Source organism: Atheta coriaria, unplaced genomic scaffold (genome assembly GCF_025399875.1).
Source record: "Atheta coriaria isolate IRGN ID8LTWV9N9 unplaced genomic scaffold, Caltech_Dcor_3.1 hic_scaffold_3_pilon, whole genome shotgun sequence".
Classification (NCBI taxonomy): domain Eukaryota; kingdom Metazoa; phylum Arthropoda; class Insecta; order Coleoptera; family Staphylinidae; genus Dalotia; species Dalotia coriaria.
In genome coordinates this window covers 4,116,303-4,130,314 of record NW_027045445.1, presented here as the reverse complement: position 1 = coordinate 4,130,314, position 14,012 = coordinate 4,116,303, and the positions used below count along the sequence as shown (strand labels likewise).

The 14,012-nt window shown below is 39.4% G+C and overlaps 1 protein-coding gene across 1 annotated transcript; it reads left to right on the top strand.

The window, feature by feature from the left end:
• The first annotated feature begins 168 nt into the window (after positions 1–168).
• On the top strand, positions 169–3,506 carry Hmx (H6 family homeobox). Its single transcript, XM_065317753.1, has 3 exons — positions 169–735; positions 1,424–1,569; positions 2,146–3,506. The coding sequence occupies exons 1-3, from the start codon at positions 386–388 to the stop codon at positions 2,955–2,957; spliced, it is 1,308 nt and encodes a 435-aa protein (XP_065173825.1). The 5' UTR covers positions 169–385; the 3' UTR covers positions 2,958–3,506.
• The last annotated feature ends 10,506 nt before the right edge of the window (positions 3,507–14,012 follow it).

The following is a 14,012-nucleotide window of genomic DNA, read 5'->3' as shown; positions in this document are numbered from 1 at the left end:
AAGGGACGAGCGAAATGCGTTGAAGTGAAGTGCACCACCGTCGGTGCGCTCGCTGCTGCCACAGGGTGTTCCCCCCCAGGACGCGTCCGGGGGTGTGTCCTCTTAAAATAACCGCCCTTATCGGGCGCAAACATCACACCGGCCCGTGTAAACCACTCTACACCGCAAACGGCATCAGTCGTCGCCACTCGCGCCGAAAACCAAACCGAATTCACAGTGTGCTGATTGTACAAATGTACAAATGTGCTCGTCGGATTGTTCGCATCACAGTTATTGTTCACAACTAAACATTCAACACTAAATACTAAACATATCCGCATGTGTAAAGTGTTATAATATCACAGTGAATATAAAATATTTCAGTGAACAAAAAAAAATCGGTAAAATGTCTTCGCCCGTGAAAGAGATTGAAGTGAACGTCGTGTCAAGTCCAGAATCGACATCGAGGAACAATTCACCAGAACCTGAATATCGCTATAATCATCATGTTCCGGCAAACATCACGTGCTTTCCGGTTATCAAGCAAACGCAAGCGGACGAAGAGAAAAACGACTCGAAAGATAGCACAAAAAGTACGGGCACGCCGAAAAACTCGGGCGCTTCCACAAACTTTTCGATTTCGAGTATTCTCAGCCGCGCGGAACCCGCGGCGAAGAAAAACGGATACTTGCCGACGCATCAGCAAGTCCTCGAAGCTGCCATTTCAAGTAACAACGACAGCAACATGCTTTCAAGGTAATTACAGCATAAACAATTCATATTAATCCATATAAAACGCGTTTTTTTGTGAAAATAGTTAAATATCTTGTCTGGTGACATGAAAAATGTATAAATAAGAAGATTGTTGGATTAGTTTGTCTTAGCAAAGTTGCAAAACCTCTTGGCAGGATAATCCACCCCAAAATCCCCTATTCTTTACTGTTTTGCATCGTTTTCATCCAAAATATTTAAGGATGAATAACAAAACGGTCTGTATTCATACCTTAAACATGCTACATCAATATTTTTATATTTGAAAAATATAAAATACCTCCTCAAAAGTCCTCAAAGCGGTTTAGAACCTAAGAGCAAGAGCAAGCGCAAGCCGTGCACCTCGGAAAAGGTTGTTTATCGATCATGTCAAGATATCGCAGCACTTAAAGACCAATGCGGTCTCCTGCACCAGCAAGCGCAAGACCAAGAGCAGACGGCAGGAGACAGAGGACTAAATCCTCTTAGGGAATTCGGCTCCTTGTGCTTCCGCTTACTTCCGGCCGCCTCCCATTAGACCCAGACTTCCCAGATTGCAGACTTTCGGCAAGTTGGGGCCCAAGACTACCTTTGAAATTTCGTAAACCTCTCATGTTTAAATTATAACATTCCAATACTACTCAAATACAGATTAATAAATAATTTGAGTACTAATAGAGCGTTATTTTTACAGATTAGGTCTTATGTCACATTTCGGTGCTCTGGCGGCAGCTTCAAGTCGTTATGCAGCGTTATGTGGACCGACGGATCCGCGCAGTATACCTTGGTACTGGGGGCGGCTACAACCTCAACTAAGCCAAGAGAAAACAAGTCCAAATGGTGAGTAAAAATGACTTATGACCACATGAATTATTGACTTGTAAGCGATAGTTGACGAATCACTACAAGTGCTCAGCCCATTTGTCATTCCCCATTTAATTTCGTTAAGGAAGCAATTAGTTTGCGTGCACGCGTGCTACACGATAAATGATAAAGTAAAACGTGTGCCTTTTTATGGTTTCTAATCCCGTAAAACTCCCAACTGAAACGGAAACAATCAATGTTGAAAATTATGAAACTTTTCCTGCATGGAAGTTGAGCGATAATTAAGTTAAAACTGGACTATTGCGTTTTATTGCCTGAATGCTTCCGGCTTGTTCGGTCGTTACACGTAATTTCCAACAATTTCCTTTATAAAAGCAATTTAACGTAAGTTGAACGTCGATAACGCAAACTCCAACCTGAAAGACGATCTCGCGCCTGCAACTGTCAGTAAATCCGCCCTGCACTACTAGAGTTATGGCTTCCGAACGATTAGAAGCAAACCAAGCAAACCGTGCACGCAGGGCTTCCCGGAAACCACCGGACTGCAAATACTCCTAACACAAGTTTATCATTTTCGAAATTTGTTTGCAGGCGGCACCTCCAACAATGACGATCAATCGCCACCAAACTCACCGCGTGACTTTCACTCCACACTACCATCATCAGAGAGCAATCGTAGCCCACGACCCACATCACCCGACGGCCATCGTTCACCACCCAACAGTCCACATCAAACCACCTCGCATACATCCTATCTGGAGCAGAATTACCTATCGCTAGCACGCGCAAAAAGTCCTTTCCGAGAATCCGACTCAAGTATGGTCATCGACGAGGAGGTCGACGACGACGAAAGCGACTACGATACAGATAAAGACAAAAAAGTGCAAAACGCCAGTTTAAGCCCCGGCAGCTCACTGGCGAACAAGCGCAAGAAGAAAACTCGAACAGTATTCTCCCGGTCGCAAGTTTTCCAACTAGAAAGCACCTTTGACATGAAACGCTATCTCTCCAGTTCGGAACGAGCAGGACTAGCAGCCAGTCTCCATCTAACCGAAACACAAGTAAAGATCTGGTTCCAGAATCGACGGAATAAATGGAAGCGACAGTTGGCGGCGGAATTAGAAGCGGCCAATATGGCGCACGCTGCACAGCGGCTGGTACGCGTGCCGATACTCTACCACGAGGCGGCGGCAAACCGCCATCCCTTCGATCAGGGCCATGCGTTAGCGCTGCATCCGCATCCGTTGGACGCACGCGATTCCACCAACACCGGCGCTGTCGGCACACCCCCCGCCGGCTATCCGAGCTCACTGTACTATCATCATCAGGCGAGTGTCGCCGCCGCCGTGCACAGCCTACCATCGAGTCCTGTAAGTCGACCGCCAATGTCGGGCCTCGTCTGAAACCCGACACACCAGCCGCACTAGTGAAGCAAAAGTGAAGCAGAGATGCAAAACGTACTAAGTACAAATTATTTATAACAGAGAAAAAAAACTTCAGTGTGTGTAAGTGTGTAAACATATTGTGAGAAAGTGAACAAAACATTTTAGCCAAATAGGTTGTATATATTTATATTTATACAAGAGTGCAGAAACAGCGCGTAAACACTGCGCCAAAAAAGCACAGCTTGTGTTTTTTTGGTGTTTTAAATATAACTAAGCTAAATATTTAAAAAAGAATGTGCAAGATTAATGATAATTATGTTAAGATTAGTGATGCTTTGTACATATTCATTGTATTTATTTTCTACTATATGACTAAAACCAAACAGCCGGAAATAATTTGTACATAAAATCTTTACAAATCACAATTTGTAAATGAAAACTATGCAACCACACATACACATAAATACTCTTTAAACTAACAACTATCTAAATTAATTGTGTAGCCACATATTGTTGTTACGAAAGTGAAATAAATGGAAATTAGATGATATTCGTGACATTCCAAAAGCACAGCTTGTTTATTTTGTTTTTATTTTGATATTTTTCTATCCTCTTTCTTTGAATTCTGTGTATAAAAATGATGGCCGAGTTTAATCAATATCGCATCGAGATAGAGTCAAGTGAATGCAAAAAGAAAAACGAAAATACTTGATTGGAGTTTAATCTTACTGCTGGGCAAACCCTTTAGAACATCTGCTCACTTATTACAACACTAGGTACTGGGGTTTATTCTTCTTCTCTGCCATTCCTGCGAATGTAGGGATGAGTTCACGCTTTGACTCGAGCGTTTTGTCCATGTTTGCCATTGTTATAGTACTAGTACATTATTCTAATAGGGGTGGCGTGTGACCCCATGTGTATAGTCGTTCAAATCACTCAAAATTCAAGCAATTATGTTGTCTCCGCTGTATTTTTAAGATAAAAAATCTTGCAACTTTTATGTTCTTGAAATTTGTGTGTTGAAAATCATTCGGAAATAATTCCCTGCAATTATGCGTAATAGTAAACCCGTTATTAACCTAATAATATTAACCATATTTTTACTACTCAATTGAATTCATTGTGCGCGCATATTCATCGCGTTAAATATCCATCGAAATTCAACCGCCCGCCCATCGCAACCCACCCGTGGTCTATTTCCGCGCGGCACAAAGCAACCGATAATTAACATCGAGTGAATGCGAGTATTGGATTTATATTGAACAACAACTGCAAGTGGGATGATCGGGCGGTTCCAGAGGCACATCCCCCATGCAGTGTCGAAAGGTGTGAACTTGCACACCAGAAAATCGCATTGATTCACTTACATCGAATGTTTTTCAAGGGCGTTTCGAACGCAAACTTACACAAACTGTATTTCTGGGACAGTGTAATGTATAATTTCGCTGGCATATGCTACGACACTGCGTAGAGTCTAGAATTACAACAACCAAGGGGGATAATAATTGCAAATGTTTGTAAAACGAATTGTAAAGCGGGAGAAAACAAAAAGAAAAAAATGAAACGCAGCGAAATAAAAGAACGTTTTGTGCCCGAAGTGAAGTACACGTGACAAATAAATTCAACGAAGGCGTTTAATTAGCCACAGGAGTCGTTTAAATTACACGAATGCATTTGTCATTTGTGAATTATGCAATGCAGATGCGGAATTACAATCTAAACTACAAATCTATGTTAATTTGTTAAAAATTCCACAAAAATAGTCAAACAACCGCAAAAATTTTGCAAAAATTTACTAAAACTAAACAATTATTACCCAAAATAAAATAATTTAATAATTTAAATGCTAATAAACGAATTATTCATCACAGATATAAAATTAATAAATAAACTACTATGCCACGGTTACAATGCACTTTATCGTCTGACTTTTAAAGATTATCAACGTTAAAAATCTAATCGCATCGAAAATCTAAATACTCTCTAATTCCATCCGTGTGCCTGGTGCAATAAAAGCCCAACAAACCCGCCACCAACCCCTAAATAAGCCGGAAAACTTCAAAAATTATAGAAATGTTAATACTCTAACCAAGTACGAACATTCATGCACGCGCGCCTCCTCCAAGTCCTTCATTCCCTGATAAATATAAATAGGTACCTAAAAGTGTACTAAATGTGTTCGGTTTGAGGGTTTTTTTTCGCTGAGCGGGGCGCGCACACACCAAGTATGCATTTATTTGAGTGTGTATATTGTGTGCGTGTGTGTGCACTTATATTATGATCATGCTTCGACGTTTGATGCTCGCAGCGATAACGCTCTTCGTATAGCGAAAAGATGCTATCGTCGCCGAATGGGAGGGTAAATAGTCATGTTAGTGCGTGCGCCCCGCGCACACAAGGGGTACATTAAATGATTATCTAAGCAAACAAAAATCATCTATTTAATTAGAAACGTGTTCGCCACCGGAAGCCGATGCTCTCTCTATGCGTATTTTTTTCGGGGCACAAACGGCACTAAAGTTTAAGTTAAATGTTGGCGCATTTGATTAGGGGTCGCGTGCACGGCACACTTTTCGGACATTCCTACAATTTTTCAAATTGTACCCTCAACAGAGGTGGAAAACTGTAATCAGTTATCGGTCACAATACTCTATAATTTATTAATGGTCAAAGCAACATATGCCTGTTGAATTAATCAAGTGGAAACTATGATAAAACAATAATATAAAATTATTAACAGCTGCAAGTAAAAAATAAACTTTTGAAGTTAAAACTTACTCAATATTGAAATAAATATAAAAAAAGTGTTAACAGTTTTTTTATGTCTTCAGGCGCATATATTAAATTAGTTTTACTTCACTTTACTTCCGTTGCTCTTCCGATACGCTTTAATTCGTGTTAATATGTTATTTGCGCCTGCTCAAAATACAACGCTTTTAATCAATTCCAATTTAAAAGTCTTGTCATTTGACTCCACGTTTTTTTATCATCAGATGTTATCCGCGCAGTCGTTGGGGCTTTGTGCGTAGATTTGCTTTCGCCGAGCGCATAAACGATGAAAATTGGTTGCTAAACGCAAGGAACTATTATGAGCCCGAAGCGAAGGGACGCGCTGCGCCGCAAGCACCAGAAATACGAAGCTTTTTTTCCGAGGGGTGGTCGCCGGGCACAAAAGGAATCTCATTTTAAGGGCTTTTTATACATTACGTACTGAATGGAGTGTATACAACACTCGTGTTAAATTACGTGCAAGGCAAAATCGCGTGAGATATTGTGATTAGCGTTCGATATTCGCTACGAATTATAACTTTATCAAACCTCTTGATTACTTCATTTCTGTACTTATCAAAGTGACCACAGTATACTCACAGAAGGCAGGTATTTGTGAGTAATTTAAAAACTCTGTTTGATCACATAAAACCTTCGCAAGAAAATCGAAGAAAAGAGAAAAAGGAAAAGTTGACAATAGCAAGAGGGCACGAAACTCGACGCAACATGAGGAGGAAGAGAAAAAAAGGCCACAATCGGCAATTCTTCATTTTGCACTCGTCGTACCGCCGCAGTCGAACACCACTGGTGCAAATTGAATTTAATTCAAATCCATTTCACTTCTTGTTTGTAGCCAAACAAAGGTGTTAAATTCGAGCCGCCAGACCTTGTGATCGTGTTTTATTTCTTTTTTATTCGTATTATGTTTTCTACTTACTTAGCGCTTAGGTACGACCGACCCATCGAAGGTATTTCTAAACAAATTCCACTCAACACACAAAAAAATAAAAACATTTATTAAGATGTTTCAAATATTTATTACTACGGAGTAATTTCATGCTTTAAAACGAAGACAGTCTTTTTAAAGATATTATTTACGTCCTAATCTAGATCGGAATATATTATAGAAAGTAAAAGCCAATAAAAAAAACCAAACGAGATTGATAAGCGACAATAAAACATGTGTATCAACGCTCCACGGCGCATCCGTAATTTAGGGGTAGTTTTAAGGTGTGCATAATGATGAGATAAATATTATTAATTCATGATTTATGTCGCTTTACACCTTGACCGCTGACTCTAAGCTTCGGCAGATGGCCGAATAGAAATTACGATATTAAAATGAAGAAATATGCAAATTATTCAATTTGTATGTTTGATCATGTAATTTAAAATTTAAACCCTTAATTTATTTTTCAATTTTCCTCCCGAAAATTTTCCCCACAATATTTTTTCGCCCAGTCATAAAAAATTACTGGTTTTTGTATGCTACACTTTGCACTTATGTGAAGAGCAAATAAATAATAATGGAAATACCGCATTGTTCAGTTGAAGAGCGGCGTACGCGGCCATTGTCTTTCGGGTAAAATTTTTAATTGCTCTTTTCGTGTTTTTATTTTCCATTATTCGCATTTAGCCCTTCCCCCGATTCTGCACAACGCGCGCGCGCGCACGTTGGTAGTACTCGTGCCTAGTTGTTTTATTTCGCAACTGTAAACTGCGCGCTGTGTGTAAGTACGACGTACGGTTTACTCTCGTGAAGAGAGCTCGTTATAATTACAAAAACCGCCTCCGCAAACAATGCAACAAACAAGAACGCTCGCGAGCTTGAGAGCCAGCGCGCGCGCAATTCACGAATGAGCGCTCGAATAAAATGAACAAAATGCAAAAATGTACGAAACCACTCGTTGACGCGTTTATGCGTCACACAGAAAAAAAATCGATATAGACTTACAATCGTGAGTTTAGGCTAGCCGCTGGCGCTTTGTCAGCCATTCATGTGTATTGGGTTGCAGAGAGCTAATTGTTGAATCGATCGATTTCAACATCGCGCTCGAAGCGGCTAATTTAATTGGAGTAAATAACAATTTAAAGTTTCGCGAAACTCTTCGACGTGCAACCGTGCAACGACGATCGTACCAAACTGCATCCATGGCATCCGATAAACATGTTTTACTTGTTTCCGAGTTTGCAACTATTTTCAATGCGAGACAAACAACACAATCCACTTCAGCAATTAAATCGTGCGGACGCTGCGGTTGTAAACAGGTTTTAATAGGACTAGCCGCCACCGACTAGCCTATTAGCGCAAAGTACGTTGGGTTGCCGGCTATGCGCACGACTGAAAAGCTTCCGCTCATGACTACCGATGGACTCGGGGACTCAGACTGCAATTTCCATTTATTCGAGCGCGCACGCTGCAAGTTTCTATGCGATGAATTTCGAAATTTGCGCTCAAACGCAGAGAAATCCACACACATTTCACACATAACCTCAAATATTCGCTAGCGCGATCCTTCATGCTGTAACAGGCAAGTAATTTCGAAACCGCATGATAACCTAATCACACACACGGGCGTGCATTAATATTAATGTGCAGAGACGCGCGTAGTGAAACAAACAAACACATCAAACTGCTTCACAAATTTAATCAAGACTGTGTGCACTTACCAATTCAATTCAATTCTCGTATGCGAGCGGTGTTAAAATCACATCAATCAATGGTCATGGACCATGGTCACATAGCAACCGTGTGTTGAGTGAGTGAAAAGCGAAAATCTCCGCCGGCTATTTACCCTTCTACCATCTACCTTTTACCTATACATGTTTAACGCTGTGTCTGTCTTCGTCTTTCTTTTTTGCTCGCCATGGGGGCGGCTCGCGTAAAACGCCCTTTGATAGAGCGTCTCGCTAAAGAGCATTAAGTGCACGCGTAAACGAGTAATTACTTTCTTCTCAATAATCGATAAGTAATTTTTGCTTTTATCTCTTCACATTTTTGTGTAAATATTCACCACTTTAATAAAATATTAGAGCAAGACGGAGAGAATCTCACATTGAATGTAAGAGGGAATGAAAATGCTACGAGCAAATCTAAATCTCAATTTGTTCAACAAAAGCGAATCGAATTGATTTCGGTAATCCTTTTGGACGATTCTTCGATTTGCGCACCATATTGAGTCGTTCATACAAAGTTAACTTCTTACCTAACCGCCCCCGATTCCTTGAACACTCACACTGACGCTCAGTCAAATTTTCTTTCACAAAATAACTTTTCACGACTCCACACTGTCAGAACTCATGCTTAACCTCTGGAAAAACTCTAGCGTCAATAAACTGAACTAAAATTTGGTGTATAACTGGTTGCATATATTGCGGATATTTATATCTATGACATGCAAAAAATAACAAAAATATATTAGATTTAACTATGAATATACTAAAATAACCTTCTGTTGGAAAATCGTAGCAATTAAAAGTCAGTAATTATCCGGACTCGTGCGTCGAGGTACTAAATTTTTGTCGAATGTTAATGAGGATATCAATGACAATTAATTAAAGTAACAGCATAGTCTTTCAAAGGGCCACACTGACACTACCTCTACCCCTCGCTGTATATTGCTTTCTAGTATTGCCCGAAGCCGCATCCGCACACACACATCGCTACAGCAACCGAAAACAGAATTAATTACGAGGTTTATATAACCCTCATAAATTATCTCGCGGGGTGACCCCGAATCAGCCGCAACATCGGCCATCGTTGAGGCGAGTGCGGTGTGTGTGCTCGTAAAATTTAGAACACAGGAACTCGTAATAAATTAAACTCACCTTCGCAAACGGCGCGCCGACCACCGAAGAGAGCACATTTTTTAACTTACACTCAGCACAAATGTGAAGGTTATGTTGAAATTGCAAGCGTATTCGTTCGAATATACGTTAATATAAGTATTAATTCCACTCAAACGTTGTGGTAAGTAGTACAAGAGAATGTAATCTCATCGTAATGTAATCTCGTATCGTTGGTTTATCAAGAGAACAAAAATTCACGCGGTGTTGACACAAAAAGAAACTAATGGATGTAACGCGCACATCAGCGCCGCCGCGTGCAATAAGGGTAATAAATTGCGCTTCGTACCAATAAGAATGATCCTAAATTATACTAAATCACTGCTCTAGCCGGTACGTGCCTAATCTCGAGGGATATCGTGCCATCATTTCATTTCTGCAGCATACCGCACAGACAAAAAACGAAACACAAAACAAACAAAAAATCAACGCACGGCAACGGGGTTGGTACGCCTGATGCGCAGCCAACACATAGTACACGCTTGTATAATGGCCTACATACATTTTTACTCTGGTCACATTAAAACCAGATCATCCTCCATCATAATAAAAAATGCGAAAAAAAACACAACGCCCGCAACCGCTATATTTTTATTAATTTTTCGTCCATTTTTAACCGACTAATGGGTCAACAAAATGTGCACGCCTGGCAACGTACTACCGCTCGTAATATTTACTTAAAACGAGGAGAAACCTACGAATTTATATGCGCAGCGTGACTTTCAACGGTTATCACGGTTATCACGTTAAATCACGAGCGTGCAGTGCGCTTAAAAAATTACCAAATGCAAAATTGCCAGCGCCAGCGAATAATAATTCGCGAAATTTGCGTTTTATTATAATTTACTTTGTGTGAGCGCCGCTAATTGCATGTTTAATCGGTGGATAGCTAATTAATATACATTATTACCGATTTATAATTTTATTTCGCTTGAATATCCTTAAATTATGTTGTTATTTACAATAAATGTTATATATTCAGCAACAACAGCATCATAACCTCAAAAAAGCTTCATAATATGTCAGAATACAGTTATAACCTCTAATAATAGCTTTATAGTTGATTTTTCATTTAGTAAATGATTATAAAGTAAATTGTGAGCGTGATGTGTGAAAAAGAGGGTTGATTAAATCCTGCCTATGGATAATCAAAGCGCAATATGCATTTAGCACTGACGCCTTTGGCATATATCAAAATTGTAGGGGAGGATATTTACTTTGATAGAGCTTTAAGTACTTACATCTTTACATTGCAATTTTTTACCTCCCACAACTTTAATATTCAATATTGTTGCAAGAAGATTGCAACACTAATGAAAAGATGTTAGTAGCGTTAACTAAACCACCGGCTAGTTTGCATCATCGCAGGCGCAGAAGCTTTCAAAGAATTCCGTCCAAATTAATCCACAGAGGCTTTTGTGTGCTCTTTATACGCGTGCATCGCTTCAATAGAAGAGCAAATCTCCTCTGATGGTCGCTCATTCGCCAAGGTCAATAGGTCCCCCTTCGATTAACTCTCCCCCGACTTCAGGACCAGCCAGACTCCCCCTAAATCTATGTTGTATCCATAACATGCTGCTGGGCTTTGCTTTTACATTCGCTAATGCGCCCGCACATTGGCATTGAGAAAATCACAAAGTGAAGATTATGCGTATCTGTCGCGACACGAATATTCACCGCGTGCCCACCCACCCCCCGGGTGGCGGTAAGCAGGAAGCCATTTAATCATTTTTCGTAATTTCGAAATTCGCCCGCCGGATATTACGCATTCAGTTATGCAACCCACACGACACATACGGATAATTACACACGAGCAAATAATTACCACACAGACATAACCACAAAAATGAGCCACGTTCGCTAATTGAATGTGACATAGAATGTTTTTTTATATTTTGTAGGATATTGTTAATGTGTGGCTTTCTTTCGCAGTTGATTGCTAATGAATGGTTCGCATGTGTGGTCACCCATCGCCGGAACGCACAAATATACTACCTAATTTTCTATATTTTAATGGTTGCGTAGTCACCGCTGGAGGCCTGATGTTATCACTCAACCGCCATTAATATAAAAATGTGGCGGCATGTGATGGCTAATTAGTTCTATTTGGATTAGATAGATGAGTACGAACACAACGTAGGAAAAAAATAATGAAATGAAGAAGATGGATTGCTTCGGTTACGCTCGGACGATGCGAAAAACGTTAAGCTTAATTTATTCATTACGAATCTAACAACCTCACACCTTCAATACAATTTATCATTGCGCATGCAACTAATGAGATGTCACTGATGACGATTTTTGAAGGAATTAACACAAATTACACGAAGTTTAATTTAAGTGTAATGAAAGTGACTTAAGTATTGTTAAGACAAGTCGCTTCTGGCACACAATGATTGATTGCGTTTTTCTTCGGGTGATATTTGAATGATGCTTTAAATCGAAGGGTAATAGTCTAGAATTCAACTTGAGCTGTATAGTGACGAAATCCCAAAGGGTATAATAATAAAACCATTGAGTCCCATATGCACTTAGCAATCTATAACAATGGCGCACGATGTACGCCAGCGACGCACTTCAAAAAGTAATCAAAAACCTCTTTTGCATTCGGGCATTCAAGGTTTTACTTTGCAAATGTCACCAACCAGCAATTAATCAGTCTTTATGCACGATATTTTTTACTTCTTTTAATGTAGACAACTTAACATACACCGTTTCTACTCATGTGTCAATGCTGACGTGAATAATCAAATTTAAAACACATTTTTACTCCTTTACAGTATGCAACTTAACATACACTGTTTGTACAAATGCCTAGATATTGACATTGACTATAACAAAGTATAAAATATGTTTCAGGTATTTATTGAGTGTGATTTTTGTGTTTTATTAAATAATTCGATTTTCTATACAAAAATATGCGCGCTGACAAAGCATGGCAAAGCTTTAATTAAATTAATGATGCTTTACGCACCTCTGCACTCACCGCTCGCTCACAACGTAGACACAATGTAAAAAATGTCAATTAATTAATAAACGAGTTTGGAAGCCGTGATAGCTTGAAATCACAGCCATCGGCAATGGACACTCTCGTCGCGTGGTTGAAATGTCATCAATGTGAGTTCCATTTAGATTTTCATTTAAAAAATCACCCGTAGCGAGACCCATAGTCTCCGTTTGATCATTTTTCAATTATTATTCGCACACAACGCACACACAACGCGTTCAATACATATTATTTAATTCATTTTTAATATTTGACGCACGTTCTGAAATTAAAATTGAAATTTTCGCTCGCCGGCGCAAAAATCATTAATATTTGCGCCATTTTACATTTACCATAGTAAATTTAGACCTGTATGCACATAATTGTACGTGTAATTTGTTTCGCATTCACATTTTATATGAATTGGAATGATAAACAATGAATAAAAATAATATAAACACGGCGATACGAGCAAAGCTTTTAAATGATTTTAAATTACGCATTGAATTTTTCCGCAAACAAATAAATTATGTATATATAGATATTTAACATTTACTCCACAATAAAGCACGAAAAATAAATCAAATGAAAGCAAAATAATTTGAGTTGAATTAAAATTATTTCTCTGACAGTTATTTGACACGCACCATGGCTCATTTTATCCTCATGAATAAACTTAAGATTTACTTAAACGAGCGTATTAATATAACTAATTAAAAACAATGTGCATCGCGTGTCTGGCGCGCGTTGTTTTCGTTCGTTCTTTTTTTTTCGTCTTTTTTTCGTGTTCGCTTGTGATTATGCACGTTGTCGAGCATTCGGGGAACAGATGTCGGCTAGCCGACATACACTTAGAAATAGGTGACATTTTATTGTCAGTGTGCGCTCGCCGGCATGTCGAAACAAAGAGCAACTTTTCGTTTGCCGCTTTTTGGTTTTTTTACTGCCCACTGCGCGCACCACAGAGGAAAAAAAATACGAACAGTTCAACTCGTACACCTAAAGTGTGCGCTTCTGTGTGCACGGGGTATATTTTTTTCGGGGGAACCGACCGGACAGAGAGACAAACAGTAATTTCCGGCTGCGGTGCGTGCCACGGCCACGTGGCCACGTTTAACACTCATTTATATTATCTGATGCGCTTCGTATTATCCATCGTTGCATCTATACACCATGGTCAACACGCCAGAGGCTCGTCTAAAGCACGCAAAGTGCAAAAAGTGCAAAATTTCATCATTTTTTAGGTTAAGTTAGGTTATACAACTGCCAAACAAATAAAATAACCTCAAAAATAAGTTTTTCGATTTCTAGTTGTTTTTTTGTGTTTTGGTGAATTTTCGTTAAAAAAATCCAAAGACGAAAAAAAAATCATTAAAAAAATGTTTTGCCTTTGCGTGCCTGCGTAAACGCCACACCTTTAACAAGCCGCAAACGAGCACACACAACAAATACGCTTTACACGCACACGTGCG